At 39.8% G+C, this 14,176-nt stretch overlaps 1 protein-coding gene across 2 annotated transcripts in view; it reads left to right on the top strand.

The window, feature by feature from the left end:
* Nucleotides 1–14,176, top strand: part of LOC115474009 — a 143,014-nt gene that overhangs the window by 85,146 nt on the left and 43,692 nt on the right. The window contains exons 6-9 of one of the 2 annotated variants that reach the window (XM_030209277.1): nt 781–891; nt 2,030–2,143; nt 5,684–5,797; nt 11,470–11,562. In XM_030209277.1, the coding sequence (XP_030065137.1) occupies nt 781–891; nt 2,030–2,143; nt 5,684–5,797; nt 11,470–11,562 (432 nt within the window). The remainder of the gene's footprint in view (nt 1–780; nt 892–2,029; nt 2,144–5,683; nt 5,798–11,469; nt 11,563–14,176) is intronic. The other variant, XM_030209278.1, reaches the window with a different exon arrangement.

Here is a 14,176-nt window from a genome sequence, read left to right as displayed (position 1 = left end):
TGTCTGTTGGGTGTTAAAATATTCAATCATTCTTATTTCAAAGGTTTTACGTTCCTGTATTGTTTTAAAATTACCTTTCAGTATTCTTACTGTGAAATCACTGGTGCAGTGTTCTGGTTTTGTAAAGTGTTGGCCCACAGGGGTGGGGGCTTGACTGGCACCGGCAATTTTCATGTGATGTCTGTGCAGATTGAATCTTGTCTTAAGCATCTGGCCTGTTTCTCCAATATAGCATCCTTCGTTACATTTTTTACACTGAATGATATATACCACATTGGAAGATGAGCATGTAAAATAGTCCCTTATGTTGAATATTTTTCCTTTGTGAATGACACCTCTGTACTACTATGTAGAATAAGAATTAGGCCTGCGTTTGGTGACTGAAATGCTTGTTGAGTGCTTTTTTTCTGAGCTGCATGTTGTGTTTCTGTTTGGTGTTACTGGTTTGTGTGCAAAAACTTTGCTGTATGCTATGTTCATAAACTTGTGATTAATGTTCTGCGTATGATGATAATTAAGATAAATGGGTAAATGTGTCAGTGACCGCCTGTTTCCCATTTAATTTTATTTTTTTTAATTTATTGCTATCTTTGGCTTAGTCTCTTTTAATATTACTTATTGTCAGATAAAGAGAGAATACAGTGCTTCTTTTTGTAGTTAACAGAACATGACCAATCAAAACTTTCTAGTTAGTACCTGGACTGAAGCACTGTACCCATTTTGGGGCAAAGAGAGCATTTTATGTTTTAGGATACAGAATGTATTTACTGCTTTTAACAGGCCATACAAGTACCAGTCCTGGCATTTCATGCAGAATAAAAGAAGAGGAGGAACCATATTTCGGGGACCATGATAACTCCAGCAGAAACCTTAGCAAAAGACCCACTGCAGGTATGAAGTAGAGGGGTAATTTTATAATAGGTTAATCGTGCAGGATAGTGCCTATTTTCTTGTCTATTTTATAAAGAGATATAGGCACCTGTTTTTTTTTAACATAAAATGCTAGCACAGATATGGCAGAAACTGTCCCTAGATTCTAGGCATTAGCATTACATCTTTTGAGTAGGCAAAATGTCAGCACATATTTTCAGGGCTTTTTTGAGGGGGTACTTGGGGGGCAGTGGCGTAGCCAAGGGTGGGCCCAGGCCCACCCAGTAGCAGCACACCTATGATATGGCTGGCAGGGATTCTTCCCAAGTCCCACCATCCGAAAACTCCCAACAACTGTCCCTCCTTCATACCTTGTAAATAGCAGATCTTCGCCTGCAGCAAGCAGCGAGTGATACATGCTGTGGGCCCAACATGAGCAGTGTGTATTAGTTGCTGCTTGCTGCCGGTGAAAATCTGCTATTTAAAAGGTATGCGGGGGGGGGGGGGGGGATGTTTGAGAGACCATATGATATGCAGACGAGAGAGGGAAAGACCAAATCACTTGTGGGACAAGGCAGAGTTCTTCTGCCCACCCATCTTGGGCACAGGCCCACCCAAAATTGGGTGCCTGACTACGCCCCTGCTTGGAGGTACTGAGTACCGGCACCTTTTCCATTGTCTGCTAAAACTGACCCATGGACCCCAAGTTTTAATGAAAGAGCTCAGACTACACAGCAATTCTGGCTTGTCATAGATTCTATGACTGGTTGCAGGGGGCCTGGCTATTGTGGGGTGGGTCCCTCAGTGATCACCCCACCCCTAAAGGGTGGCTTACCATTTGAATACTGGCACCTTTTTTGCTAGAAAAAATGCACTACATATTTTACATGTGGATATACACAGATCTTGACTTTGACCAAACTCTGTTCCTGAGCTCACTTGCTGTACAAGTATGCACCAGTTTCCACTGCATGTATTTTTAGGCATAACCTAATTTTATAAGAGGCCCTTTCTGTGCATAAATCAGTTTTACACACAGAAAAGGTTTATAAAATTACCTATTGAATGTATGTGTGTGTCTGATATTCTGATATTTCACTAGTTCAGTGGTGGCATTCTAAAATGTATTTGTTTTTGTGTATGTGTTTTTTCTTATCAGGTTGTCCCAACATCAGTCCTGATATTTTACTGAGGATTAAGCATGAGGCAGAACCCTGTCGCAGGGACCAGCACATGTTGGATGGAAGGGAGAGGATCAGCAGTTCAAGCTTAGGTGAGTCAGGAGACGTCTGGATAGCTTGGGAAATGGTGTGGAAAATCTTTCTCTTGTATTTTATTGTTATGTTGTCACAGTAGTCTCAGTGTAAGTGAGTGAGTCAGGAGATGGGGCTCCATATAACCCCCCCCCCCCCCCCCCCCCACCCACAGATACATTGTTTTATTGTACCAACTGTACCTAATTTCTAGGTTCATTTAGTTCCTTTCTTAGGGACCCTTTTACTAAGGTGTGCCGAAAAATGGCCTGCGCTGGTGTAGGCACGTGTATTGGATGCGTGCGGGTCTGTTTTTCAGTGCACCTGTAAAAAAGGACTTTTTTTTTGCCAAAAATGGACATGCGGAGGGTGAATAGTAAAGTGCCGCAGGGATCTGTACTGGTACTTGTGCTATTTAACATATTTATAAATGATGATCTAGAAATCAGAACAACGAGTGAGGTGATTAAATTTGCAGATGACACGAAAGTTATCAAAACACATGTGGATTGTGAAAAATTGCAGGAAGACCTTAGGAAACTGGAAGACTGGGCATCCAAATGGCAGATGAAACTTAATGTAGACAAATGCAAAGTGATGCATATTGGGAAGAATAATCAGAGTCATAGTTATCTGGTGCTAGGGTCCACTTTAGGAGTCAGCACTCAAGAAAGACCTAGTTGTCATTGTACATGATACACTGAAATTTTCTGCTGAGTGTGTGGTGGCAGCGGCCAAAAAAGCAAACAGGATGCTAGGAATTATTAGGAGAGAGGTGTAAAATAAGACCAAAAAAATTTATAATGCCTCTATATCACTCCATGGTGCGACCTCTCCTTGAGTATTGCATTCAATTCTGGTTGCTGTATGTCAAAAAAGATACAGCGGAATTAGAAAAGGTTAAAAGAACAACCAAAATGATAGCGGGAACTGCTCCCATATGCGGAAAGGCTTAGGACTCTTCAGCTTGGAAAAGAGACTGATGAGGGGGGATATGATTGAGGTCTACAAAATCCTGAGTGTGTGGAGCGGGTGAAGGTGAATCAGTTTTTTATTCATTCAAAAAGTACAAAGACCAGGGGACGAACAATGAAATTGATTGGAAATACTTTTAAAACAAATAGGAGGAAATATCTGTTCACTGAAAGAATGGTTAAGCTCTGGAACTTGTTGCTGGAGGATGTGGTAATGCCGTTTAGTATATCTGGGTTTAAAAAAGGTTTAGACAAGTTCCTGGAGGAAAAGTTCTTAGTCTGTTATTGAGATGGACATGGGGGAAGCCACTGCTTGCCCTGGAATTGGTTTCATGGAATGATGCTACTCATTGGGTTTCTGCCAGGTACTTGTGACCTGGATTGGCCACTTCTGGAAGCAGGATACTGGGCTAGATGTACCATTGTTCTGACCTAGTATGGCTGTTCTTATGTTCTTTGCCAGCAGCTATGGACTGTCTCCATCTCTCCTCTCTGCTGGTGGTGTAAATTTTTTGCAGCATATTTTAGGTTTCCGTTAGAAATGTCTTGAATACCTCACCGGCTAATCAAAATTCAATCCCCAAAATAACTCCCTGGTAAAAGTCATAAACTAACAAGAAAGAACCAGAGGGTACTAGGATGGAAACAAAGTATGGATGGAAGATTGACCCCACACTATAACTAACTAATTACTCAATATATATGGAGAGTTCTCAGAGTATTAACTCACCCAAACGAGGCTACACACAAGTGATTTACGCCTCTAGGGGTGGTTGAGCTTCTCAATCATAGAACTTCTCCGTGGTTTCTATTTTTTATTTTTGAAAAGAACTTAAAAACACAAAGTACTGCTCTTGTCACCAATTAGTGAATAACCACAAGTAGACGACCTAAAAAGAGGTCTAATTCACTTATAGTATACAATGAGGCACTTATCGTGTCAAGTCAGCTGAGAACAAAGTGATAATGATATGATCCGGTATTTTTGTGGAAAGCAAGATGAATGATAGCACGAGAGCAACCCATTGAACACTCTGGTGGCTACTCAACTTGACATGATAATTGCCTCATTGTATACCTCTTTTTAGGTCATCTACTTGTTTGAAAAATATTTATGATTGAGGCAGAGTGGTAACAATGGATGGAAATGATTGACTTTCACATTATTTAATTGTTTTCAATTTTTATATGTGGTTATCACTATTTGGTGACAAGAGCAGTACTTTGTGGTTTTGTTTAAGTTCTTTTCAAAAATAAAAAATAGAAACCACGGAGAAGTTCTATGATTGAGAAGCTCAACCACCCCTAGAGGTGTAAATCACTTGTGTGTAGCTTTGTTTGGGTGAGTTAATACTCTGAGGACTCTCCATATATATTGAGTAATTAGTTAGTTATAGTGTGGGGTCAATCTTCCATCCATACTTTGTTTCCATTCTAGTACCCTCTGGTTCTTTTTTGTTTGAATACCTCACCAGCACAGCATGTCAGTGCTGCCCATTTTATATAAGGTAACAGTCTAACTAGGTCACAATAGATCTGTACTGTTCAAATGATAAGCTAACAGTGTTTATCACAAGGTAGCAGGTCAGTAGCCAGTCCTACTCCTCATAGCATTGTCACAAATCAGCAATGAGGTGTGCGGCAGAATTCATAGATTTGTAGGTATGAGAAGCACTGTAACATAATCTCTTCAGCTATGACCCCAGAAGTAAACCAACACCACCAACTCAATTCACATAGACCACATTTTAAGTCCTTATAGACATGATTTGTATTTGAACCAGTGACCTAGCATTTGGAAAGAGTGTATGCAGCAGGTTATTTTTCAGTAAGATAGTGGTATATACCAGTGGTTTTCAATCCAGTCCTCAGGGACCACCTGGCCAGTTCAGCTTTCAGGATGCCCACAATTAAAATGCATAAGAAATAGTTGCATGTAATGGAGGAAGTGCTTTCTAATACATCTCATGCATATTTATTGTGGATAACCTGAAAACCCAATTGACCAGGCGGTCCCTGAGGACTGGGTTGGAAACCACTGGTATATACCACAGCCCAGCATGATAATGGACTATTGCTTTCAATTCATTCACAAGTTTTTGTTTTTGTATTTTTACTCATTTCTGGTCCGCCAATATCTAGGGTTCATATATATATATATTTTTTTTGTTTGTTTTTGTATTTTTACTCATTTCTGGTCCGCCAATATCTAGGGTTCCTATATATATATATATATATATATATATATATATAGGAACCCTAGATATTGGCGGACCAGAAATGAGTAAAAATATATATATATATATAAACTTAAATTAATATCCAGACAAACATTATCTTCATATGGAGCATTATTGTATCTTAACTCTTAAAGCACTAGGCCTTACCTGTCTTTTATTGAGAAATAGCATATTTGCTAGTGCTAGTCATCAAAAGCTTGCTTGAAAAAGTGTGCTTTAAGAAATTTTTTCATCGATCATATTGACCATCGTTCTTAAATCAGCCAGTAACTCATTCCATAAATCTGGACCAGCAAGAAAAAAAAGCCAGGGTTGTTTTAATCCATATATATCTGTTTAATATCAGGAAATTCACTTTCTTCCATTGACCTGGCAAAAAGTATCAAAGAAGAGCTTGAGCCCTACCCATTGGATCTTCAGGACATAGAGAGGAGGGGATGTGTTAGTAATTCAACTGCAGGTAAGTGAATAGAAAAGCTCAAGGCTTCCTTCACTGTTCATTAGATGTCCCTATGGTGAAATCTACTTGAATTGTAATGATATGGGCTGTTCAGTTGCTGTACGTTTTCAGAAAATATGACAGAATTCTATTCTTCCCCAGTACAGTCTGAGTCTCATCCAGATGTTAGTGAGAATTGTTTCTCAGCTTCTTCCTGAGTATGTAATGTGTTCTGTTTGCTGCTATCTACTCCATACATTGTTTTCCAGCAGCAGCCTGTTCGTGCACACTCGGGGCTTGAGGTCTTGTGATGGCCCATCAAGAACTGTGATAAAGAATCAGGGGTTCCATGTACAGGAGTGTGAAATGAGATATAGTAATGGAAGAATTGAGGTTAATCACCTGTCGGATATAGTGAAAACTCACTGATAATAAAATCAATATGTACCTTGCAATAACATCCCTTAGCAGTAAGATACCAAGGATATAAAGTCATTATAGAGAATGGCACTTTGTAATATTATCCCAAGCTCATACAAACACTATATATTCAAGCCCCGCTGCAACATGTCTGCTTCAGTTTTCTGGATACAGAGCTTGCCCAGTCACTAGGTGTCCACCCAGGACAGCAAAATTTGAGGGGGAGGGGAGCTGTCTAAAAAAAAAAATTCATAGTGGCTGGCACAGGGCTTTGAGCATCCACACATGCTCAAGGTCTCCCAGTCCCGCCCCATCCGAATTTCCTGTTTCAGAGGGGGCGAGAACCAGCAGGTTTTCAGTATACACAGATACTCAAAGCCCCACACTGGCCACCATCAATCATTTTTATATGTGCTCACTACCATGCTGGTTCAATTTTGGAGGGGTTATGGAACAGAAGCCACTGAACATCAAGGTGTGATGGAAAGGGAGCTGCTGACCACCTCGGTGAGAGAGGGGAGAGATATGCTAATACCTTAGGGAAGGAGAGAGATGCTGGTCTACATAGGGGGGAAGGGAAGGGGGGGGTACTAGACATGGAGGAGGAAGGCCTTGAGATGCCCCTTGGTGGGGAAATGCACATGGCTGAAGGTTTGTCCAGAACAGGGGTGAGATACCACAGTCCTTGAGATCCCCAACCCAGTTGATATTTCAAGATTTGCACAATGAATATGCATGAGGCTGATTTACATGTACTGCTTCTGTTATATGCAAATAAATGTCTTGCATAATGATTGTAGAAATCTTGAAAATCCAACTGAATTGTGGCCCTCAAGGACTGAGGTTGCCCACCCTTGGCCTAGAGTGTCAGATATTTTTGGGCTGGCCATATCTGGATTTAAACTATTTGGGTCCAGTTTAATCCAGGGTTCATTCCATGTGTACAGAATCAGGCCTCGTCTAGCTATTCACATCTTTCTATAACAATCATGTTCGGTTAATTTCTTATATGTTAAATTCTTATAATTTATTTATTTATTTGTTGCATTTGTATCCCACATTTTCCCACCTATTTGTAGGCTCAATTTGGCTTACATAGTACCGGAGAGGCATTTGCCGACACCGGTGTGAACAAATACAAAGTGATGTTGTGGTAGGTAAAGTTCGTGTGGCACAGCCACATTAGGGAATCGTACAGCGGGAGAGTTGTGTTATGTCCATTACGTACTTTAATTTTATTGTGTTGCAGGGATCAGGCATTTAAGTTGGATCGGTAGGGTATGCCTTTTTTAAACAGGTTAGTTTTTAATGTTTTCCGGAAGTTGAGGTGATCGTATGTCGTTTTCAAGGCTTTTGGTAATGCGTTCCACAGTTGTGTGCTTATGTAAGAAAAACTGGATGAGTAAGTTGATTTGTATTTAAGTCCTTTGCAGCTTGGGTAGTGCAGATTTAGATATGTTTGTGTTGAATCGGATGTGTTTCTAGCTGGTAGATCGATCAAGTCTGTCATGTATCCCGGGGCTTCACCATATATAATTTTGTGAACCAGGGTGCAGATTTTGAAAGCAATGCGTTCTTTGATTGGGAGCCAGTGTAGTTTTTTGCGGAGGGGTTTTGCGCTTTCAAATCGTGTTTTTCCAAATACAAGTCTAGCTGCCGTGTTTTGGGCGGTCTGAAGTTTCTTTAAGGTTTGTTCTTCACATCCCGCATAAATACCATTGCAGTGGTCGACGTGGCTTAGTACCATTGACTGTATCAGGTTGCAAAATATATCCCTCAGGAAGAATTGTTTAATGCGTTTGAGTTTCCACTTTGAGTGGAACATTTTCTTTCTTGTGGATTTCACTTGGCTCTCTAGTGTTAAGTTGCGGTCCATTGTGACGCCGAGGAGTTTCAGGCTTTCTGAGATAGGGAGGGTGTAATCTGGGGGTGTTGATACTTGTGGGGTTGTCTGCGCTGTGTTGGGATGTGAGGATGAGACAATGTGTTTTTTCTTTATTGAATTTTATTTGAAATGCATTTGCCCATGAGTCTATGATGTTCAAGCTGAGCTTGATTTCGTTGGTGATTTCTGTCAATTTAGTATTGTAAGGAATGTATATTGTGACATCGTCTGCATAGATGAAAGGGTTGAGGCCTTGGTTGGATAATGACTTGGCTAGTGGGGTCATCATTAGGTTGAAGAGGATCAGAGATAGCGATGATCCTTGAGGTACTCCACAGTCTGCTTTCCACGGTGATGATATGTTTGAGTTTAATTTTACTTGATATGTTCTTGTGTTTAGGAAACCCTTGATCCAACTAAGTATATTTCCACCAATCCCGAAGTTATCTAGTAATCTTATTTAATATATTATGGTTTACCATGTCGAATGCACTGGACATGACGAATTGGAGTAGAAGGATGTTTTTGCCTATTGGTATTTCCTGCTTGAATTTGGCTAGGAGAGTGAGTAGTACTGTTTCAGTGCTGTGGAGGGGGCGAAATCCTGACTGTGCTTCGTGTAGTATTGAGAATTTGTTTATATAATCTGTAAGTTGTTTGGTTACCATGCTTTCCATCAGTTTGACTACCAACAGGATAGATGCTACTGGACGGTAGTTAGTGATTTCGTTTGTATTTTTTTGGTATCTTTTGGTATTGGGGTGAGTAGGATATTGCCATTTTCCTTGGGGAAAAGACCTTGCTGAAGCATGTAATTTAGGTGGGATGTGAGGTCTGCTGTGAAGCGGGCAGGGGTGGATTTCATTAGGTAGCTGGGACAGGTATCAAGTTTGCAGTGAGTGTAGGAGAACCTGCTAAGCGCTTGGGTAACTGTTTCGACGGTGAGGATGTATTGTCTTAGAGGTATTAGATGTCATTGTTGAAAGATTTCAAAGGACGAATTTTTCAGTTTCACCATCCCAAATCAACAGATATTGCCTTACTTTTCTCTACTGGGTGACAGCATACATAACAACCAGTAGCAACATGCACAGTTTAAATCATTAGGTGTCATTGTACATAGTAACCATTAAGAAAACTATGTGGCTCACTCACTAGATTTCATAGTAGAATTTACAAGACAGTGATTTAAATGTCTTTTATTTTGTAAGGCAGCCCAGCAGGGATAGGATGTAGCAGTGGAAGAGGATAAACGATAGGGAAAGTGTGTAGAGCATGACTTATAGAGTGTGTGCGTGTGCATATGTGTTATTTTTGAGTAGCTTTATTTCTCTGGAATCCTTGATCTGATTTGGCCCATTTTCTAACTTGATGTATCTTCACTAGTTTTTCCTCCATTCCAAGTTTTGTTTGTTCCAGGCAGATGGTCAGACATTTTTTTTTCTTTTATGTATAATTTCTTTCCAACAGTCCACTAGGTCAGAAAGAAAAACATACAACATCAACTGGCATGCCATTAAATAATTTTGTCACATTTTAATTGAAAATAATTTTTTTTATTTGAGTAGGGTTTAGTAGGGGAAGGGGGGGGTTGTATTCTATTTTTTTGTATATGATGATTGTAAACTTTTAGTTTTTTATTCATAAACATTTCAAAATTAAAATAATAAAATTTTTAAAAATTATTTTATTCAGGGCCAGAGAAGATAGACCCTATGTCATTTCATGGCTATCAGAGATCATTTCTTAATGCTCTGATGAAAACAGTGGCTAAGCAGTAAGGAATCCTGCCACAGGTGACGTTTTCTGAAGGCAGACTAAGAGTCTGATATAACAAAGGTCCCGTTTACTAAGCTACGCTATAGGTTCACTAACGCTAGAGACACCCATAGGAATATATGGGTTTCTCTAGCGTTTAGCGCATGCTAATTTTAGTGTGCGCTAAAAACAGTAGCGCACCCTTAGTAAACAGGGCCCAAAGTGTTACTCTCATGGGGAACGACACACCTCCTCCTGCAACTGTCTCTCTCTCTCTCAGAGGGATTCAGTTGACCCTATGGTCAATTTATTTATTATTTATTTATTTATTGCATTTGTATCCCACATTTTTCCCACCTATTTGCAGGCTCAAAGTGGCATACATAATGTTGTTACCAATGTCATTACAAGATATTAGATACAGTTAGTATTGTGCAGAGATTTAGACAACAGAAATCTACTCAGCTTGTGTTGAAATGAAAATCACTTAAGTCTTGGTAGACCCAAGAAGAACCCTCCCAGATCCCATGCGAATTTAAGATTAACAGTCTTAATAGTATTGCCAGCAGATATACAGAAGGGGATATATGTTTTGGCACCCTTACTAGGAATGACGATAAGTGACAGTAAATAAAGTCTTAGGAGGCAATTCTAGAACTTGGCGCCTCATTTTAGGTACCCCAATTCTTCATGTGGAGCACTAATTCTACAGTGGCGTATGGGCGTGCCTACATCGTTGTAACATACTAGTAGTGCAAGTCAGCCAGCATTGGCACATCTTATCTTAGTCATGAACACTTATGCCATGTCAGTGTTTTATTTATTTATATTATTATTGTTATTATTTTATTTATGAATATTTATTATTATTTATAAGTATGTATTATTTATTAGGATTTATTTACCGCCTTTTTGACGGAATTCACTCAAGGAGGTGTGCCGTAAGAATAAATTAAACAGAAGCAATAGACAATTACAGCAGTAAAAATATTCAAATAATACAAAGTATGGTATAGTATACTACTTACAATGTCAACACAATACGTAATAAAACATTTTCATAGACAGTGTAGAATATAAGCAAAGATGGAACATATAAATAGGTAAGAGAGTAAGAGGAGTTAGAAAGTAAGGGGACTAATTTAAAGAAAGTTGCACATGAAGTAACGTGAATAACTGACAGTATTCTGTAACTTACGCTTGTTACTAGGCACCAGGCCCATGGCCTGCCCATGCTCCTCCCATGTATCTGCCCACCTTAGAGTTACGTGCTATAGCACTAAGGCGCTACTTTATAGAATGACACCTAGTGCACTTACGTTTGAATCCAGCAATTAAAAGTGCCCTTGACATGCATAAGTGGCACATAACTCTAGGTGTAAGCTTATAGATTTGCCTGCTTACATTTTAATAAAATCTGGCCTATTTGCAGGTTTGCTCCAAGTGTCAACTTATCTATGTGTTTGGCATTTTTTTGGAACAAAATTATAAACTTGCTCAGTCTGGGCAAAGACTTGCCTCCAAACCACAGCACAGAGGAGATCATTACAATCTTCAGCTTTTCCCTGCAGAAAATTCTCAGTCATTGTTACAGCTATGTCACAATGTACATGTCTCCTTTTTATGACAGGTCACCCTGTGATCACCTCAGTGATGTCACTGAACATTAAACAGGAGGAAGAACTAGAGCAGCTGGATCTAAGTCATGAGGACTCTGAGAGATGTGAGTGAGCAGGGCTCCAGGGACTTATGACTGCTTGGATTTACCACCTGAGCACTCTCTATCTCTCCAGAGCTGCACAGTGCTGATCCCACCTCACTAATGTTGGTTACCTGCATGATCAAAGGAATTGGGGCTTTGTTTCAAACCACAATAACCTATTCTTTATTCATGATTACCTAAGTATATCATAGGTAATTTGATAATTTTTTCAGCATAACCAACCCTTCTAATTGGTACAGTATTCTCACAGTTGCCAAATGACATCCTTCAAAAAGAATTATAAATAACATTACCCCAGTGTGTGTGGTGGTGAAGGGGAGGTGAAATCATAAGCCATATGTTTCTGAAACCTTTTTTGTCTCATTATATAACTGTCAAATATAACTAGTGGTAGGACTTTTTTTTTTTTTAATAGAAGAAGTAGGTTGCATCAAAGATGTCTATTTGTTATTTTATGCTATCATCCCCTTTCACTTGGCTTTACGAACAGCCAAACAATGGTGGATCCATTAAGGGTGTGCATTTGGTTCATTAGGGCTCCTTAAAACTTTAGTGCACACTGTATCAATTTAACATGTTAAACTATACAGCCCATTAATGCATGTGGTCAATTAGTGAATGTTAAGTTCTAATGCGTGTGAAAACATTTTTATTAAAACAAAAGTGTAAAATGAACTGAAAAAAAAAAGAATTCTGAAAAATGGAGGGGGGGACCTCAAACATATTATTTATATTTTCTGAAACTTCATAAAATACAGATTTCAAAAATAGATTAATCATTATCCTGATCAGAAATTCACTTAAATCAGACCCCTCTGGAATTGGAAGAAAAATCGATTGAGTAAAAAGAAACTGCAGCAAGGGAGGGCTGTCATGTCACTAGTTTCTGAAAACTTGCATTTCCTCTAGTTTCAAGAAATATAACTTCTGGCAGGATGTCTGATAATATAGACTTTTTGCTAGGGTTATTTTACTGCCCCGGAGCATCAGTCCACAAAGCCGCAAACTGATGCTCCTGGGACGGCAGATTAGGATCCCTGCCTACCCCTACCCTCCACATTGCCATACCCCTACGGGAGCTATCTTGGGAAGCATTAGTGGTTCAGGGGGTCTTCAAGCAGGAGTGATGCCCAGTCAGTCCTGCCCAGACTGTTGCTTTCAGTAAAATGGTGCCCCCTAATGGTGGTCTCACATGACTACCACTAAGGGCACCATTTTACTGAAGGCGCCAGATGGGACAGGAACCACTAGGCATAGCTTCTGCCCAAAGAGTCCCTTGAACTACCAGTGTAGCTCCTGTAGGAGTATGGCAGTGTGGGGGTCTTTCATCTTGGGGGTGAGTGGGGGGCATTAATCTTGTGGGGGACCTTGCATCTTTGGGGGGGGGGGGGTGGATGGGTGGGTCCTCAGCCGGGGGGGATTCTTCTCTAATGGGCCATGGCTTTGCAGCCTGATGCTCATGGACGGTGAAATAATCCCAGCAAAATGTTGGAGTTTTTTTCCCATGATTTTTGGGCTCTAGCATGACTAGTGGTGGATCACCATGACTCAAAATAGGACATTTGCATAATAATGAGATGTAAAACTGCATTTGCATGTTTTGTATCTCATTACTACTAAACCAGCAGGACTTAAATATCACCACAGTATTTTTGGTCAAGCAGCTTTAGGGATGTTTATGTTGTATTGGGGGCCAAATAATGTGACTTAAGGCCCTAACACAGCTTGATGAATTCCCCTCTAAGTTTTTTATCTTGAACTACCACTGACAATAGGAAGCTGTAAGGATTCAAACCACAGTCCACTAAAATGTAAATTCAAATCATTTCAACTTATCTCATACTCAGTCTGATTATGTCAATAATATTTTATCTCCTGCAACCATACCAGCCCAAATATGTGAAACTGACTGCAGCTTTACATAACCCAAGAAGGGCTCCTGTTTTGCAGCAGCTGCTTCAGGGAATGTCCTTAGACTGCTGCTCATAAGCCAAAATGGTACCTGAATAACAAAAACACCAAAACCTAAATTCAGTCAGTCAATATTATGCATTGACTGAGACATCATTCAAGCCCACCCTAATTCAAAAAAAGGCATTTCACTCAATTTTATGGTTCAACCCCTCTGGTTTCACTGTTTGTAATCTACTGCTGTTTTCTTTACCTTAATTGTCTACAAATGTTTCCTCACCACAAAGACAGCTGTATGTGATCTAACACAACACAGTGGAGGGCTTCAAAAGTAGGCTCCCATTCTATACAGTGTTGCATTAGGGGTTCTTTAAGTTAATGATGGTTTATTAAAACTTAATGGATCGCCTTTCCTCAGCAGAATTAGTGGATCCCCCGAAGACCATCAGATTCCAGCCAAATTGCAAAAGCTTTTTCAAATAAGTGTGTCTTTAGAAATACTTCTTAAATTCAGAGTAAGCATATTCAAGGTGAATCGTGGAGGGAAAGGGAGTTCCAGAGCGAAGGGGCTAGCCAAAAGTAGGTATGATCTCATGTAGACTCGTAGTGGGCCTCTTTCAGAGGTGGAATTTGAAGGCGATTGTTGTTGGGTGTAATGGATAATTAAGGAAGACAAATAAGATGGAATGCCTGAGTACAGTAC

Source organism: Microcaecilia unicolor, chromosome 7 (genome assembly GCF_901765095.1).
Source record: "Microcaecilia unicolor chromosome 7, aMicUni1.1, whole genome shotgun sequence".
In the NCBI taxonomy this organism is placed as follows: domain Eukaryota; kingdom Metazoa; phylum Chordata; class Amphibia; order Gymnophiona; family Siphonopidae; genus Microcaecilia; species Microcaecilia unicolor.
The sequence above is the reverse complement of the archived record's forward strand: the minus strand, read 5'-3'. Positions and strand labels throughout refer to the sequence as shown.